Source organism: Peromyscus eremicus, chromosome 1, assembly GCF_949786415.1.
Source record: "Peromyscus eremicus chromosome 1, PerEre_H2_v1, whole genome shotgun sequence".
Lineage (NCBI taxonomy): Eukaryota > Metazoa > Chordata > Mammalia > Rodentia > Cricetidae > Peromyscus > Peromyscus eremicus.
In genome coordinates, this window is record NC_081416.1 from 2,902,174 (window position 1) to 2,922,007 (window position 19,834).

At 40.1% G+C, this 19,834-nt stretch overlaps 1 protein-coding gene across 2 annotated transcripts in view; it reads right to left on the bottom strand.

The window, feature by feature from the left end:
* Ccdc172 (coiled-coil domain containing 172) overlaps positions 1 to 19,834 on the bottom strand; it is a 90,042-nt gene that overhangs the window by 63,010 nt on the left and 7,198 nt on the right. For both annotated transcript variants that reach the window (XM_059255982.1, XM_059255987.1), the window contains exons 3-4: positions 11,241 to 11,357; positions 9,585 to 9,750 (exon numbers count right to left, since the gene is read on the bottom strand). In XM_059255982.1, the coding sequence (XP_059111965.1) occupies positions 9,585 to 9,750; positions 11,241 to 11,357 (283 nt within the window). The remainder of the gene's footprint in view (positions 1 to 9,584; positions 9,751 to 11,240; positions 11,358 to 19,834) is intronic.

A 19,834-nucleotide genomic window follows, 5' to 3' on the forward strand; every position in this document is an offset into this window, starting at 1 on the left:
TTTAGAGAGATCTTATACTAGCAACAGCACACCTGAAATCTCTAGAGCAAAAAGAAGCAAATGCATCCAAAAGAAGTAGATGGCAGGACATAATCAAAATGAGGGCTGACATCAGTAAAAGAGAACAATGCAAAGAACCAATAAAACAAAGAGTTGGTTCTTTGAGAAAATCAGCAGGATACACAAACCCTTATTCAAACTAACTAAAAGGCAGAGAGAGAATATCCAAATTAACAAAATCAGAAATGAAAAGGGGGGACATAATAACAGACACAGAGAATCATTGCTGTGGGATGTTCTGTATGGCAAATGTGTTGCTGATTAGTCAATAAATAAAACACTGATTGGCCATTGGCTAGGCAGGAAGTGCAGGCGGGACAAGGAGGAGAATAAAGCTGGGGAGTGGAAGGCTGAGAGAGAGAGAGACACTGCCAGCCGCCATGAGAAACAGCATGTGAAGATGCCGGTAAGCCAAGAGCCATGTGGCAAGGTATAGATGAATGGAAATGGATTAATTTAAGCTGTAAGAACAGTTAGCAAGAAGCCTGCCACGGCCATACAGTTTGTAACCAATATAAGTCTCTGTGTTTACTTGGTCAGGTCTGAGCGGCTGTGGGACTGGCAGGTGAGGGAGATTTGTCCTGACTGTGGGCCAGGCAGGAAAACTCAAGCTACAAATCATTACATCATACTTCAAAAATCTGCACTCCACAAAATCAGAAAATCTTAAAGAAATGGACAAATTTCCTGATAGATACCAGCTACCAAAGTTAAATTAAGATGAAATAAACAATTTAAATAGACCTATAACCATCAAGGAAATAGAAACAGTCATTAAAATACTCCCAACCAGAAAAAGCCCAGAGCCAGATGGTTTTAGCACAGAATTCTACCAGACTTTCAAATAAGAGCTAGTACCAATGCTCCTCAAATTATTCCACAAAATATAAACAGAAGGAATATTACCAAATTCATTTTATGAGGCCAGAATGACTCTGATACCAAAACCACACTGTAACAAAGAAAAAGAATTATAGACCAGTATCCCTCATGAATATTGATGCAAAAATACTCACATAAAATATCTGCAAAACAGTTCAGGAACATATCAAAAAGATCATCCACCATGATCAAGTAGGATGCCTGAGATGCAGAAATGGATCAACATATGAAAATCTGTCAATGTAATCCACCATATAAACAACTGAAAGAAAAATATGCAAAATCATCTTATTAGATGCCAAAAAAGCCTTTGACAAAAGCCAACACCACTTCATCATAAAAGTATTGGAGAGATTAGAGATATAAGGGAAAAAAACTAAACATAATAAAGGCAATTTACAGCAAGCCTACAGCCACCATCAAAGTAAATAGAGAGAAACTCAAAGAAATTCCACTAAAATCCGGAAAAAGACAAAGCTGTCCACTCTCTCCATATCTCTTCAGTATAGGACTTGAAGTTCTAGCTAGAGCAATAAGACAACTCAAGGAGATCAAGGGGATAGAAATTGGAAAGGAAGAATTCAAAGTATCTTTATTTGCAGATGGTTGATAGAATACGTAAGTGACCCCCAAAATTCTACCAGGGAACTACTATAGCTGATAAACACCTTTAGCATAGTGGCAGGATACAAGACTAACTAAAAAAAAATTAGTAGCCATCCTATACACAGTCAACGAACTGGCTGAGAAAGAAATCAGGGAAACAATGTCCTTCACAATAGCCACAAATAATATAAAATATCTTGGAGTAACTCTAACCAAGCGAGTGAAAGACTTGTACAACAAGAACTTCAAGTCTTTGAAGAAAGAAATTGGAGAAGATGTCAGAAAATGGAAAGATCTCGCATGCTCATGGATAGGTAGGATTAACATAGTAAAAATGGCAATCTTACCAAAAGCAATCTACAGATTCGATGCAATCCTCATCAAAATCCCAACACAATTCTTTACAGACCTTGAAAGAACAATACTCAACTTCATATGGAAAAACAACCAACCCAGGACAGCCAAAACAATCCTGTATAATAAAGGAACTTCTGGAGGTATCACCATCCCTGATTTCAAGCTCTAATCCAGAACTACAGCAATAAAACACACATGGTATTTGCATAAAAAACTGACAGGTGGCCAGGCAGTGGTGGTGCACGCCTTTAATCCCAGCACTCGGAGGCAGCGCCAGGTGGATTTCTGTGAGTTCGAGGCCAGCCTGGGCTACCAAATGAGTTCCAGGAAAGGCGCAAAGCTACACAGGGAAACCTTGTCTCGAAAAAACAAAAACAAAAACAAAAAAAAAAAAAAAAAAACCTGACCTGACAGGTGGAGCAATAGAATCAAATTGAAGACCCAGAAATCCACACACCTCTGGACACCTGATTTTTCGACAAAGAAACCAAATTATACAATGGAAAAAAGAAAGTATCTTCAACAACTGGCGCTGTTAAAATTGGATGTCAACATGTAGAAAAATGCAAATAGATCCCTATCTAACATCCTGCTCAATCTTCAAGTCCAAGTGATGAAAGATTTCAACATAAATACAGATACACTGAACCTGATAGAAGAGAAACTAGAAAATAGCCTTGAATACATTGGCACAGGAGACAACTTCCAACAGAACCAATAGTACTGACACTAAGATTGAAAATTAATAAATGGGACCTCATGAAACTGAAAAGCTTCTGTAAGACAAAGGACATTGTCAACAGGACAAAATGACAACCTACAGAATGGGAAAAAAATCTTCACCAACCCCACATCCAACAGAAGACTCATTTCCAAAATATATAAAGAACTTAAGAAACTAGACATCAAAAAAACAAATAATCCAATTTAAAAATGGGGTACAGATCTGAACAGAGAATTCTCAACAGAAGAATCTCAAATGGCAAAGAAACACTTAAAGAAATGTTCAACATCCTTAGCCTCCAGGGAAATGCAAATCAAAATGACTCTGAGATTCCATCTTATACCGGTTTGAATGGCTAAGATAAACAACACAAGTGACAGCTTATACTGGTGAGGATGTGGAGCAAGGGAATACTCCTCCATTGCTGGTAGACTTCAAATTTGTGCAATCAACCTACCTCAAGACCCAACTATAGCACTCTTGGGCACATACACAAATGTAGCTAGAGTTTTCCTGCCTGGCCCACAGTCAGGACAAATCTCTGCCACCCGCCAGTCCCACAGCTGCTCAGACCCAACAAAGAAAAAACAGAGACTTATATTGCTTACAAACTGTATGGCTGTGGCAGGCTTCTTGCTAACTGTTCTTATATCTTAAATTAATCCATTTCTATAAATCTATACCTTGCCACGTGGCTCGTGGCTTACCGGCATCTTCACATGCTGCTTGTCATGGCAGCGGCTGGCAGTGACTCCCTCACTCAGCCTTCCACTTCCCAGAATTCTCCTCTCTCCTTGTCCTGCCTAGACTTCCTGCCTGGCCAATCAGTGTTTTATTTATACAGAACGATATCCACAGCACACAAAGGATGCTTAATCATACCACAAGGACACCTGCTCAACTATGTTCACAGCAGCTTTACATGTAATAGCCAGAACCTATAAACAACCAAGATGCCCCTCAACTTAAAAATGGATAAAGAAAATGTGTTACATTTACACAATGCTATTACTCCGCTGCTAAAAACAATGACATCATGAAATTTCCAGGCAAATAGAAGGAAATAGAAAAAAATTATCCTGAGTAAGGTAACCCAGACACAGAAAAAACAAACATGCTATGCACTCACTCATAAGTGGACATTAACTGTAAAGCAAATGAGGACCATGCTACAACCCACAGACCCAGAAAGGCTAGGTAACAACAAGGGATGCTTGGATCTCCCTGGAAGGGGAAATAGATTTCTTTTGTGGTCTGGGAGCGGTTGGGGATGGGAACATGAGGGATCAGGTTGGGGGGAGTGCAGGGTGAGAGTACTGAAAGAGAAAACTAGAAACTGGGGCATTTGGGGGTGAGGTAGAAACCTAGAACAAGGTAAACTCCTAGGAACCTACAAGTATGTCCCAACTAAGACTCCTAGCAAGATGGTATATGTAGCCTGAACTGGCCATCAACTGTGACCAGGCAAGACTTCCAGTGGAGGGAGTGGGAAGCCAACCCAGCCACATAACCTACAACCTACAATCTGTCCTGCCTATGGGATGTGCTGGGGTAAGAGTGGCAGAGATTGTGGGAGTGGCCAACCAATGACTGGTCTAGGCTGAGACCCCTGCCATGAGAGTGAGCCTACCCCTGACACTGTCTAGAGCACCAGGACCCAGAGGCTGGATGACCCAGAGACCAAACATGACTGGCAGGAAAAAAAAAGTCAATGTAATGATGCCTAACAGCATTCTGCTATACTCATAGAATGGTGCCTAGCCCAATTGTCGTCAGAGAGGCTCCATCCAGCAACTGATGGAAACAGATGCAGAGACACACAGCCAAACATTAGGTGGAGCTTGGAGAATCCTACATAAGAGGGGAAGGAAGGATTGTAGGAGTCAAAGGGGTCAAGGACACCATAAGAAAACCCCAAAAATCAACTCACCTGGGCTCATAGGGACTGAACCGACAACCAGGGAGCCTGCATGGGACTGGCTTAGGCCCTCTGCATATATGGGACAGTTGCATAGTTTGGTCTTCTTATGGGACTCCTAACAGTGGGAGCAGGGACTACCTGACTCTTTTGCTTGCTTTTGGCACCTTATTCCTCATACTAGGTTACCCTTTCCAGCCTTAATAGGAGGGGAAGTGTTTAGTCTTACTGCAATTTGATATGCCATGTTTTGTTGATAACCATGGAAGGCCTGCTCTTTTCTGACTAGAAAGGGAGGAGGAGATGCTGAGGGAAGCTGCAGAGGGGAGGTGGGAGGAGGAACTGGGAGGAGAGGAGGAAGGGGAAACTATGGTCAGGGCAAACGAATGAATGAATGAATGAGGGGAGGAAATATATGGTCATTAAAGAAAGGGAAGCTGACTGGAAAGGGGGGCCATGGAAGGAGAGGAAGAGAGTGTAAATATCTTCAGTCTGACATCATGATTGACATCATGACATTCATTCATTCATTCATTCATTTGTTTGTTTGTTTGCCCTGACCATAGTTTCCCCTTCCTCCTCTCCTCCCAGTTCCTCCACCCACCTCCCCTCTGCAGCTTCCCTCATCAACTCCTCCTCCCTTTCTAGTCAGAAAAGAGCAGGCCTCCCATGGTTATCAACAAAATAAAGTAATAAAGCTCTAGAAGAAAGAAGGGACATTATCTAATGTCTTTCCTAGTATTCATTAGCATTCTTAAAAGCATCCACCAATAAAACTACATTTTAAAGATGGAATGAATATTGGAAAACCAAGAAAGTTATTATTAGGTGTAGCATACACAGTTATACACTGGAAACAACAAAATCAAGCTTGTGTTAGGAAATCTGAATGTAGAAGAAGGTACTTTACCTGTAGACAGACCATAATCATGAGAAAACTCAATGGGGAAACCCACTTAAAATATAGTGATACTTACAGAAATAGTAAAAGCAAAAGTCAAGACAATCGAAACACTTTTTACGTTTTTTTTCTCTCTGTGTATGTGTGTATGTGCAGGTACATGCACACTATGCCATGTACATGGTAGTCAAAAGACATCTTGTAAGAGTTGGTTCTATAGGTCCCAGAGATCAGAGTCAGGACCTCAGATTTGGTAACAAGCACCTTAAGCTGCTGAGCCATCTGCTGTCCATGTTTAGTTTTCTGACAGGAAGACTTGAGATTAGGAAGATATCAGTTCTTCCCAAGTTCATTAGTAAACTTAGTGCAACTCAAATTAAAATACAAGATACCTTTGAACTTTACAAAACAACTTTTTACCTAAGAAAATATATACACAATAATCAATATGAAAAGCAAGAAGAGAGGATAGTCCCACTCATTATCATATTATAATATGCAACTAAAATAAACAGAACACAAAATAAGAGGCATACACAAACATATATGTAATATTAAGATATAACAAATGTAGACATTTAAAATGTCTGGAAACAGATGCACCATGTAACAAATAGCATTAAACAGCTAACCAGCCATTTGGAAAAAGCTAAAGTTGAATCCCTAACTTCTTGCAGCAAAATAAATACTAGATAGATGAAAACTACAAATAGTAAAAATGAAACAGGAGGGCCAGCAGGATGACTGACAGGAGGGCCAGCAGGATGACTGACAGGAGGGTCAGCAGGACAACAGGGCAGGGAAAGCACTTGACTTTGATCTGGGGAGCACACAGTGGAAAGAAAACCAGTTCCTACAAACTGTCCTCTGACCTCCCCATATGCCTCGCTCTGCACATGCCCATTTGAAGACATACTTCACACACATATACTAAGTAAAATAAAGTGTAATTGTAACTTTTAAAATGAAAAACGAACAGGAAAATAGCGTAAGTGATCATGGAAGAGCTAGTTTAAACTTAGTGTCAGAGAAAATCTAAGCTGAAGACAAAAGAGGAAAGACATTCAGGAAAGGACGGGATAGTGACTGCAAAACCAGTCTCTACCCAACCCCTTAGTTTTGTTGTTTTACAGAGTTATGTCGTTTTATCCCCCAACACAGTGGCTGCCACTGAATCTACTGCTGTTTCAGCAGTAATTGTGGCTCTGCTGTTACTGGCCTGCTTCTCAGGCAGTGGCCCCATGAGACTTTTTCATCCTGCTTGGTCTGCCTCCTGCTGCTGCCACCAAATGTAATTTTTAACTAAATCTCTATTGTTCTATTTACCAATAAAGACTTGGGAGTCAGAGGCTGTGGTGAAAACCTGCCAGCTCAGAGAGAGGTTGAGGAACAACTAGTTGACCTTTCCTCTTTGCCTGCATCTCAGAAAGAGAGCATCTCTTTCATCACTCCAAACCAAAAAGGACAACCACACTCCGAGTCCCTCCCTACTACTTCCTGTGCATCTCTCTATCCATCTTCCAGACGACCTCTGACTACCTATGATTACTCTCTGTCAACTAGCTGCTGGCTCCGCCTCCTGACCCAAGGTTGATTTTATTTAATTAATGCGTAAACTCAGGGGGATCGTATATCCTGGTAAAGCCAAAGTTAAACAATAAAGTAAGAAAAAAACACAATGCATGACAGAGCTCCTTAACTTGGAAAAGGCTGGAAATACTGTTGGTGATAGGGCAGTGAACACAACAAAGCCCTGCTGCTGTGGAGATGATGTTCAGTATAAAACACTTTCTGGAGACCTTCTTAGAGCAGAAGCAAGAGTATCAGGTACCATGGAGGCACACCTATCAAATCTGTACTTCTGGGAGAAGAAAGACATAAGGTAGAGGATTCTGACAGGATTTGTGGTACCAGAAACTTTTTTCCCTTTTCAATTTTAATGAGAGTACCACACAACTCCCTGAGTTTGACAGTCATTAACCCTGTGAATCCATCCCTAGAAATAAGAACACACATTCCCATCAACACCAAAGGCTCCCTTGACCCCTGTGTCCATTCCCTCTAGGTTCACAGTGTGGAGTGTGTACAGCTCTGGCTTCATGAGATCCCTTCGTGCTGTATTCTAGAAGTTTTGCTATTTTTTTATTGTTGAATATTCTGTTGTACATAAACATAACTGTTGTTTAGCCATTCAATTCATAATAGATATTTAAATTATGTGCAGTCTTTGGCTACTATGAATTAAACTTCCAAAAACATCTGTTGCAGTCACAGAGTTAATTTTTCTGGAGCATCTAGTTGTGGTGGATTGTATGATAAATGCATATTTAATTTTTAAGAAATTGCCAAACAATTCTTCAAAGCAATTTTATCATTGATTTTGTTTTTATTACTACTACATGGGTTTCAAATGTTCTTCATTTTTGTCAACACCTGACTTGGTCAGTCTGTTTAATTTTGATTAAATGAATGCACAATGAAAGCTTACTGTATTTTAATTTATATCTCCTTCATGACTAAACATATTGAGTACCTTTTCCATGTGTCCACTGGTCATCAGTACTGTACTGTGAAGTTCAAACCTTCCCCTGCTATAACAGGTCTTGTTGTCTTCTCATTTTGAAATTGTAAGTTGTAAGTTATTTTCTAAGTAACAGCCCATGCATATAAATCACAAATGTTTTCTCCAACCCATACAGTCTGTCTTCATTTTCCTAACTTTTTTTTCAATTTAGTTTATTTCCAGTGTGTATTTTTCCTTTTATGGTTCACATTTCTTGTTTTCCATAAAAGAGAAAAATTTTAAAAAACACTTAATATTGTTTCTTGGTGTTTCAGCAGAAGCCAAAACAAAGTCTGATCTCAGAAAAAAATTGTAGTTACAGCTTTTTTTTTTTCTAGTGGAATTAACCTCAATAGATTCATCTGAGAGTCACGAAGTCTTTAAGAGAACTATTTCTATAATCCCAGTGATACTCAAAATGTCAAAGAAGCCCTTGAATGCCTGAACTCCTGGAGAACAGAAGCAAGCTTTTAAGAGGAGGAGCTGCAAGGACAGGACACCTCTCACAAAAAAGGAACACCTCAGAAGGAAGCAGAACACAGGAGGAGCCAATGACGGCATGGGAACCACAACATGGCAGCAGGAAAACCAAGTCCTAACCAGGAACAGCCAACGTCTCTGTAACTGCACTTCGGAACTACGATGGGACAATGACACCCATGGTCTTCCTCTTTCTGATCTCATCTCAGCACACTGACCATCTGAGAAATTGTTATTTGCTATGCTGTGAGGTTTTCAGATTAGGAGGAAATATCCTCAAGGAACTCCAGGGCAGTGACAATCAAGGAGTCTCCGCATCAACTGGGCCTGATTCAGAGGAAGAGAAACCAAGTTCCTGCTGGACTAGAGCCTCTGGGGCCTGGGTACAGGTATGCTTTTGACACTCCCTGTTTCTATGTGTATTAAAGTCCTGTTATTTTCCTAAACAGCTCCTTCACTCCCCTCTCTTTGGGAATTGCTTTAATTCATTATCTTATCACAGACTCCAATAACATGCATTCAGATATTCCTAAGATGACACCCTCTACCCGTCTCTACCCTTAAATCCTACTATACAAGGTTGATGAGAAAATGCAGTTCAGAGCAGCAGCTCTAACTTATCACATGGCGTATACATTTGTTTCTTACACCTTTACATTTCATATTTCTGGGACCTAGAACAGTGCCTAATAGTTACATGACACAGGAAACAACCGTTCACATCAGATAGATGATCAAGCGCTCAGTTCACAATGTACTTCTGAAGATTTTGAAATTTATATTCACCATGGCAGTACACTCACTAAATAAGAATTAACTGTGTAATGATGGAATTTACCTTAATACAGAAAATACATTCATTCAAAATGACTCATTGTAACTGCGTGTGGTGGTGCACATCTGCAAATCTCCACACTTGGAGAACTGAGACAAGAAGGATCACACCAAGTCTGAGGCCAGCCTGAAACACACATTAAGTTCCAAGGCAGTTTGTGCTACCTAGTGAGACCCTGTCTCAAAAACAAACAAGAGAACAAGCAAACAACACTGTACATTCATTAACAACAAACAATTGAGGTGCCTGTGTCTGTACCTCCTCTCAAAACATTTGCCTGCTTTTCCAAGTCAGCAATTTCCATCTTGATATTTTCTTTCATCAGAATATCTCTTTTCTTGGTTATTTCATATTCATCATTGAAGTCTGTAATTTCCTTAATAAATTTTTCCTCTTCCTTTGTTGCTTTTTTCTTTGTGGCCTCCTGAAAAGTAGAAATGAGTGACCAAATATACACACTGGTTGCACTATTCTTCAGTGATTTAAATACAAAAATTTGGAGTTACCCACCAAAGTAGCCTCAGCTCTGTCTCCTGCATCACCACAAACATGCTGGGCTGACCACCAAAGTGTGTTTAGAGATGGAGGTAGTCACACAACAATTTTCATGTGGAAGTTTTATCCTTACACATCTGGGAGAATTAGTGAAGCAGAAATTCTGACATTTCCCATTATGGTTGTGTCTGTGAATTTACTTTAGAATCATATGTGCTACTTTGTCAATATAATGTACAATTAGATGGAGGAGTAATAGCGAATGTGAAAATTACAACCTTTACTCAAAGGAACAATGGCTGCTTTATACAACAAAGAAAAACTGATTATCTGAAGGCAAATTATGCAATCATTTCAAATTTAGTTCTAAATAAGCTTTTATGTTGTGAATCAAATATCCACAGGGCATGAAAATATGAATTCAAATCTTTGGACAGTGCAGAAGTCTAGTTTCCTGACAGCACTAGAAACATTAGTCTTTTGTATTATTATTTTTTTGTTTTTGTTTTTGTTTTCCCAAGACAGGGTTTCTCTGTGTAGCTTTGCGCCTTTCCTAGAACTCGCTTTGGAGACCAGGCTGGCCTCGAACTCACAAAGATCCGCCTGCCTCTGCCTCCCAAGTGCTGGGATTAAAGGCATGCGCCACCACCGCCCGGCTGTATTATTATTTTTTTTTTGGCTGGCATGCCAACTCTGTGGAATCACTTTTAGAAGCTGGTCATGTCATGAGCTGTATTTTTTATTGTTACATATATCTCATGTACTTTTTCCATTTATTTATTTACTCTGTGTGTGTGAGAGAGTGTGGGTATGCACATGCCATGGCATACATGTGAAGGTCAGAGGACAACTTGCAGGAGTCAGTTCTCTCCTTCCACCATGTTGGTTCCAGGGATTGAAAGGTCATCAGACTTGGTGGAAAGCACCTTTACCCACTGAGCCCTCTTGTTGGCCCAAATGTATTTCTTTGAAATGTCAACTTGTGACTTATGACTAGTCACATCTCCAAACTGGTCTATACTCATAACTACCACTCAGCTTGCTGGCTTTGACTAAAGATAAAAAGACAAACAATACATTTTCACCCATGCCCATAAATATACCTAAAAGTATAAGCCTCTCTGTTTTTCAAGAGCATTAAAACTAGGTCTCAACACCAGAGTGAATCAAAGCTGTAGCATTCTTTTTCTTGGGCTCATTAGAACTGCAAATAATTCCTGTGTTATATCCTTGCCAGCACAACTCTTTCAAACCGTATTACTCTCCCAGTCAGCTTTAAACAGCCCTTAATATTTTTTATTTGAACAGTACTGTCAGCTGATATGCATACAGATAATTTTCTCAAAGTAAAGCTGTGCATATTTAAATGCCTTTGGCATGGTTACTGACTTCGATGTTTCTAGGTGGATAGAGACTTACCAAGGCTTGGAGCAGTGCATCCCTTTGGTTCATAATTTCACTGCACTGTCTCTCTAAGGCATTTTCATGGGTTTTCAAAAGCTCTAAAAGGAATGATTTTTCAGAAAACTGCTGAACCTTCAAAAGAAAAATACAGAAATCAGAATGAAGCAAATGAATACATGTTTTAGAGGCTCAGTTAATTGAACAGGTATGTAATTGTATATATAAGACTTTTTCTGTAAAATCTTCAAGACACAATATTAAATTTCCATTTAATGTCTTCCTGTACACAGTGTTAAAAGTGACTCACAGCAGTAAGTTTAAGCGTCCTTCCCCAGCACAACCACCGGCTCCTCGTGGGCACGGTTCATTTATTTTCCTCACCACATTCAGCATAGTTCTTAGCTGAGTACTGAAGCATCTGACCATCCACATTGAAATCCACTTCTGGACAGCTTGTTCTAAGGAACAGGCTTCTTGTCTCACAATTTATAATGAATGAATCAATCACTAAAAAATAGGATAAAATCTACAGCCTAAACCCAGTCTTGTGACTATAGCTATATGAAATAAGACATAAATTTGTATTTTGACAACAATGTATTTTGACAACAAATGTATTTTGACAACACAGTCTTCTTATTTTATTTATTTATGGGGAGAGGGGTCTCTTATTTTCAGAGACCTCAGCAGTTAGATAGCAGAGGCAGCACTGGTAAGTTGCTGAGGGCCAACAGAGTGAGATCCAGCCCGGCCCCTTCTAGGCACTCAGCCAACAGATTTCTTTCTTTCTTGTGGTGATATTATGTTCCCCAAAATATTGTGCACCCTAATAAACTTATCTGGGGTCAGAGAACAGAACAGCCACTAGATATAGAGGCCAGAAAATGGTGGCACTCACACCTTTAATCCTAGCATTCCAGAGGCAGAGATCTGCCTGGATCTCTGTGAGTTCAAGGCCACACTGGAAACAGCCAGGCGTGGTAACAAGAACCTTTAATCCCAGGAAGTGATGGCAGGAAGCAGAAAGGTATATAAGGTGTGAAAACCAGGAAATAGAGCTGGTTAAGCTTTTAGGCTTTTGAGCAGCACAGTTCAGCTGAGATTCATTTGGATAAGGACTCAGAGGCTTCCAGCTGAGGAATTGGCAAGGTGAGGTGGCTGTGGCTTGTTCTGTTTCTCTGATCTTCCAGTGTTCACCCCAATACCTGGCTCCAGGTTTGTTTTTATTAATAAGACCTTCTAAGATTCATGTTACCCTTCCTCCCTCCTCTCCTTTCCTTTCCTCTCCTCCCCTCCCCTCCTCTTTCTTTTCCTTCCTTCCTTCCTTCCTTCCTTCCGTCCATCTGTCCGTCTTTTCTATTGGGAGCTGCTGATAGCAAAAGTCCATGGAGTATACAGCAATGACAACTAGAGTTCAGAAGGCCAACCTATCAGAACTAAGGGTTTTGTTAGAGGAAACCATCATGCAAGCCATTATGGGATTAATGCCTTTTGAATGAATTGGCTGTCTCTTGTTGTAAACTTCTTGTGCAATAACAGCTGTGATTCTCCCATTTACTGTGCATTTCCATGTAATGTATACATGTAATCTCATGACTACATCTCAATCTTATGGGCACACATAATTGTGGATAGTCTAGAAGATGGTTTCTTATTTAACTGTACAGCTTTTATGATTAGAAACATACTAAAATATGCTCCATACTAGGTCTATTGTTCCATGTGGACTGTAGACACTTAGAGGTCTTGTTCTCCATCCTTAGCTACATACAAGGTAAATATTGGCCAGACAAAGTGTCTTCATAGAACTTTCACAGAGTGGAATTGCAGGTGTCTGGCCTTGTTGGATCAAAACCCTTCAAGAATTATAGTGAACCAGAAGTGATAGTGCAGGTGTCTGGCCTTGGTATATCTTAGTCCTTCAAGAGATCAATAGCACCTATGTTGCCCTAAGCTTCCTCCACAGGCAGCTCCCCACTCTGATTCAAATAACAATTAACACTTTGTATTTATTTCTACACCAGTTTTTAATACAAGATTTTAAGCTCAGTAGACTAATCATGTATAGGTCCTGAGATTCAGGTGACTAACAGAAAAAGGCTGTTAACTGACTAACCATGTCTGGATATTATTAATCACATAAAGTAGTACACATACTCTTTGCCTTTTCCTTAAATCTCTCATTGGTTTAATTTCTTTCCTTGTAAACCTTGTAGCTATCCCTTCAAGAGACAGTCAGAACTTTTCACAACCTACAGCTGTTGTCAGTCACCAATGAAGCTGACCAAGTCTTTGCTAAGTGACTCTTATCAGAATACTTGTCCCTGAGAGTTTACTTTGTAGTTTGTACCAACAAGCTGTCAATGAATGTGTGTGTGTGTGTGTGTGTGTGTGTGTGTGTGTGTGTGTATACATACATACACACACACACATATATGCTTGGGGGAACAAGAAGAGAGGAAGATGGAAAGAACTAGATAGATAGGAGAGAACAGCAGAAGGGACTGAGAGGAGCTAAGTATGAGAACAGAAAAGCAACTGTGTAGATAGAATGGATTTAGAAGAATAAAGTGAACAGACTAAATAATTCAGTGTGCTTAGATTCACTGAATGTCCCTCAGATTAGAATCCTCAGCTGGTTGTTAGACTCTTCCATGGACTCTGGGATAAAACAATAAAAGCTGGACCTTTTATTGTTTTGGGTACTTTTCTTTCTTTCTTTGTTTTTGTTTTTGTTTGTTTGTTTGTTTTTAAAGACAAAGCTTCTTTGTGTACAGCCCTGGCTGTCCTGGAACTTGTTTGGTACACCAGGTTGGCCTAGAACTCACAGAAATCTGCTGGCCTCTGCCTCCCAAGTACTAGGATTAAAGGCATGTGCCACCACTACCTGGCCAACAGATTTCTTACAAACAGGATCAGAGACCAACATTTCCCCCTTCCTCCCCACAGAACTCACTTTTAAATTTTCATACCCCATTTTATTTCAAAGAACAAATGATTTCATAAGCACTGATATTAGATAGAAACTATTGTTTCATTTGGACTTTTAAAATGGCACCTTCTGAGACATGAATTGAATATCAGAATGAAAGTCAGTGAAATGGATGCTGGGCTGAAAACAGTTTTTCTACAGTGTTCGGTACTGGCCCTCATGAGAATGTATCACCTCCAGTTTAGGGGCTGTTCTCATCTCTACAGAGAAAAGAAAAATGACATAAATTCAACTGCAATTGCAGAAAACAAGATTTATATTAGCTATAAGAACTTCCTCAAGGTGAGAGACAGGTTGTGAAATCTCTGTCCCAGAAGATATTGAATAGTAAAGAGCCTGGAACAGTCTATTCCAGAGGCAAAGGGTTGGCTTCAAAGACATTTTGAAATATTATAGCTACTAAGTCCTAGAAATACTGGCATTTAGAAAAAAAAAATAGCTTTAGTAAAATAGAAACATGATCTTCCATTTATATAAGGCCACAGCACAGCTGCCCCAACCTACAGTCCTAGGTGCAGTTCCCATCAACCACACCGTGAGAAAGATGCCTACAGAGGAAGATGGAGGTGTATAATTTGCATGACCGAAGGTATGATGGTAACAAACGAGGAGGATCTTGTGTCTGCAATGCAGAACAGAAAGTTTGTCTCCCAGACTTCAGGGTCACACACAAGGCAACAGGGAAGAAAAGGGTAGGGATCACAACCTCTCCTCCATCTGTTTAGTGTAAGAACACGACACCTCAGGGCTGCTTCATGATTATCATACAGATGACAATAACATAAGGTCTACAAGTTTAAGATTTATTTATAAAGGATGTATAATTAATTACGGGCAAGTATGGAGCTAAAATCCAGGTCTTCCAATATCCTTCATGCTATATCATGACATTAAAATGGAAATGCTACAGCTACTTCAAGGTAATTCTGGCAATAAGAAGGACTTCAGCACTCCAGCAGTAAAAGTTAGAGCACGGAAGTTCTAGAGACAATTAGAAAAACTACCAGACAGGGTCCTCCTGTGTCCAGAACACAGAACCTCACTGTGGATAGTAGCCAGAGCTGCACAGAAATGCTTCAGACCCACAGGTGAGGCATGAGTATGTCCAGCCATGTGACACTGTAGTATCCCATACAGAGACCATGTTTAAAAACTGTGGGATTGAGTTACCAAAATAATAAATAAAAATTGCAGATGAATCTCGCTGGGCGGTGGTGGCACATGCCTTTAATCCCAGCACCCGGGAGCAGAGCCAGGCGGATCTCTGTGAGTTCGAGACCAGCCTGGTCTACAGAGCAAGAGCTAGGACAGGCACCAAAACTACACAAAGAAACCCTGTCTCAAAAAATACCAAAAAAAAAAAAAAAAAAAATTGCAGATGAATCCCATGTTTTCACTAAGTACTCTGGAGTGGTATGCATGCCTCCTGCAGGCCAAGGGCCGATCAGCTGTTTTAATGGACTAAGGCACTTCAAATAGTGTATCCTCTAGAATTGAATTCTTGACCTCTGTTTGTTTCCATATTGATTCCCAAAACCCACAGGGTAGGAGGAGAAAAACCAACTGCACAAAGCTGTCCTCTGACCTCCACACACCCACACCCACCACACCTCCCACCCCACGTGCTCGCTCTCTCTCTCTCTCTCTCTCTCTCTCTCTCTCACACACACACACACACACACACACACACACACACACACACACATGTTTTTTAAAAAGCTCATAGCAAGTGAGGGAAAATGCACAACAAAGAATGTGGGAGACTTGGAAAGTCACCGGCCATCAGGAAGGGAAAAGATGGGCTTCCAATACGCTACTTCACAGCACTAAGGTCATGAGTGGGTCAAGGTTTCAGGCTGAAGAGGAGACTGAAGATGAGTAACCTGTCTTCACACTTTATGGAACTAAAGGGACAAGGGACAAGCGGTTTTTTCTGCTTTTGTTTTCGGAGGCAACAGCTCTTGTGGCCTCTCCCCAGGAAGCAGGGAATTACTCTTCCTGCTCTCTCCATTATCCCAACTACTGTCTTCAGCTGCTTTCCAAGTCTGTGTGGCTTGAACACCAGGGCACTGATGGGACCATTTTAGTGGCTCTTCTAACACAACCCTGACTACACTGGGGATCAAAAGCAGAGGCCACTCACAGAATCACTAACTACCTGGGGGATTCCTGAGCTCTGCTTTGTTACAAGAGGGAGCTGATGGGAAGGCACCTTAAAATGCAAACTATGCTGTAAGAAATACTCCCCCACACAGCAAGTTTGAACTGACACACCAACGTGCCCTCGGCAGCTTGAGCCATTTAGTTTAAAGTGAACAGGAACTAAAGAAATGATTGACTCTGTCTCCTCAACTGCCCAGGATCTCAAGACTGCATGCAATATAAAGAACGGGCTGGGAAGTTCCCAATGGCAGGAAAACAAGTTTCTCTTTCTCATCTCTGTCTATCTTCTGACTGAAAATGAAAATATCTGCATTAAGCCTTAACATTTCATTCTAGACTCAAACTGCCAAGCTCTGTCAGAAAATGCTGTTTTGTAGCCTCTCCCTTGTTAGTCCTGCCTCTTCTTCCCTGTCTAGTCCCCTGGGCACAGAGCTGACTTATCCGGTGATGGGGTCTGTGTCCAATAAAGCTGCCATCTGCTGCTCTCCTGTCCCTGCTGCCTGCATGCCTCAGGTATTTCCCTACACAGCTCAGAAACTGAAAGTGACAAGGGCATTTTAGATTACCATTCGGTCCAAAGTGATGAGTCACTCTTCCTGCTGCTGACACTGTTAAAACCAGCTCAGCCTTGAGCAAGCAGCACTGTGCCGGGCAGGTGATCTTCCAAAAGCAAAAGGCAACTTTACAGAAGAGACACAAGGGGAGACATGCAGAGTTCATATTCCTAAAATCACACAAGGACTGAGGGGAAAGCCTAGGGTTATGGAAGCCGGGACAAAAGATCGTTCAAATGCCAGGTGCATCAAACAGCAGACTGTACCAGACATTCAGGCTTCGGCTTTTTTTCTTTCTTTCTTTCTTTCTTTTTTTTTTTGAAACAAGGGTTCACTATGTAGCCTTGGCTGGCCAAGATTTCCCTATGTAAACCTGGCTGGCCTCAAGCTTCTAGAGATCCACCTGCCTCTGCCTCCCTAGTGCTGAGATTAAAGGCATGAGCCACCATACCCAGGTTTTTTAGCTTTAGCTTTTTAAAAAGCAGGTACTTGTGTGTTTCTAAATCACAGTTGTCCCATTACAACACAGTAACTCTCATGTGGCAAGCAAAAAAAGGTTCAGTACAGGAAACTGTCAGCATGTCTGCACACCCATAGTTCTCCAACCTCCCACAATCTCTTCCCCTTCTCTGACCCATTGTTTTTCCTGGCTACTCCTTAAACATACCAGAACCACTTCATCTACACCTTTTGCACAGAATTGTCATTCATTCATCTTACTGGATCCTTCAGAGTACCAAAAAAATATATTGTTTAAAATCCAGTAGAGGATTCTCAGGCTTTCTCAAGACTGAAAAGAATTCAAAAGCAAATGCATAAATAAGGACTTAAACAAATACATAAATGAATATTAAAATAAGTAGTATCAAAGATTCTAACAACATAAACAAACGCTGATGAGAAAAATATACCATAAGCCAAGATTTAAATGACAAAGGGTAATTGGTATAGCATAAAAAGCTGGAATCTACAAGAAATTAAAAACTCTGTAAGTTAATAACATTTAAATTGAAACTATAAAGGAGGCAATTTTCTTATGTTATAAAAACTTACTAGCTGGGCAGTGGTGGTGCACACCTTTAATCCCAGCACTTGGGAGGCAGAGCTAGGCAGATCTCTGTGAGTTCCAGGCCAGCCTGGTCTATGAAGCAAGTCCCAGGACAGGCACCAAAACTACACAGAGAAACCCTGCCTTGGGTAAAAAAAAACAAAAAAACAACAAAAAAAAAAAACCTTACTAATTTCTAGTATATAAATGATGTTTTGGCAATTTTCACTGGAATATTCTTTCTGGGAGAAAGTCTTAAAAGTATGTTTTGGTTTAAAAAAATGTGTCTTTGTTGATACAATTTGAGTTGTGTTATCCTAAAAACAAGTGGAATATGTGCACAGAGATATATGTGCAGGACTACCATCACAACTGTGTTAATGGCAGTAATTTACAAATATAACAGTGAATACTTTCAGTAGAAAAGCAGCTAACTAAAATATGGCACAGTACTTATTGGAATATTATACAGCTACAAAAATTGCTTTAGATTTATATTCATAGAGAACCCTAAGTATAATAAAGAGAAAATGCAAATTATTAGAGGAAAAATAGGCAGGTATTAAGTAATGTAAAAAATTATAAATACAGGGGGCTGAAGAGATGTTTCAGGAGCTTAAAGAATATACTATTGCAGTAAACCTGATTTCAGTTCCCAGAACCCACGTTCCTCTTGCCTATTTCCAAGTTTTTGATAATTCTCATGACAAGCATAAGGCTTTCTTTCAAGAATTATAGGAAAAATTAAAACTAATTCTAAGCTGTTTCATGAGAACCTCAGAAGTCTTGAGTTTACAGTCAGCATTATATAACTGAAGCTGTTTAATGCCAATTCCTCTATTAAGAAAGGTATCACAGGGCTGGAGAGATGACTCGGCTGGTCAGAGCACCTGCTGCTCTTCCAGAGGGCCACAGTTCCATTCCCAGCACCCAAGTCAGGCTTCTTCTGACATACACATACACACATATGCACATGTTTACACAGGTACAAACACATGTATAAATAATTAAATATAAGGTACCATGTAATTTATTTACTAATCATAGTGTGACTTAGAGGTTGTACAGTGGATGGTTTCTGAATGACTGGAGATGCTTAGGAAAAGTGAGAGTCATAATTAACTGATTTTCTAAGAAATCATAAATCACAAAGTAAATCTAAAAGGGTATTTTTCTGTGCTGTAGCTTATGGGGCTGCAAATTCAAATTCAATCTCACTTTCTGCAAATTGAGGCAAAACTCACTTTTCTTCTAAGTATTTTCCTCTTGGTTCCAAGAGATCATTTTTTTCTGTTCAAAGCATTTCTGATGTTTCATGTTATACAATTTATTTAGAACACTTCTTTTGAAAATAGGGATGGAAGCAGAATCCTGAATTTTACAATCAGGAACAGCTGAGTGGATTTTCTACTCTGTGGACACAAGCCGTTAAGCATGCCACTTGGATGGTTTACAATCCCCTGCATCAGAAGAGCTAATGTGCGTGTTGTTCTAGTCTAATCTAAACTGTTATTCTAAATATTCTTTGAATTTTCCAATAGTCATGAAGATAGCACTAAGAAAAGGGAGTCCAATGATAAATGCCATATACGCTATTTTCTTTAATTTGAGGGTAATCACTTTAGATCTGTGACCATGAAAAAGAGGTATGACTTTGTAGAGGCCAGGCCTCCTCACAGAAGAACCCCTCACAAGCATGGTATTTATCAGGAGCCCATGCCAGGAATGAGTGTGCCAAAGAGTCAACAAACACCTAGAAGGGTCTTCAGCAGGTGTCAGGAAGGAATTAGAAAGACAATCCAAAATAAGGCACCACTACAGACCCATGAACACAGCTTTTTTAAAAGCCAGT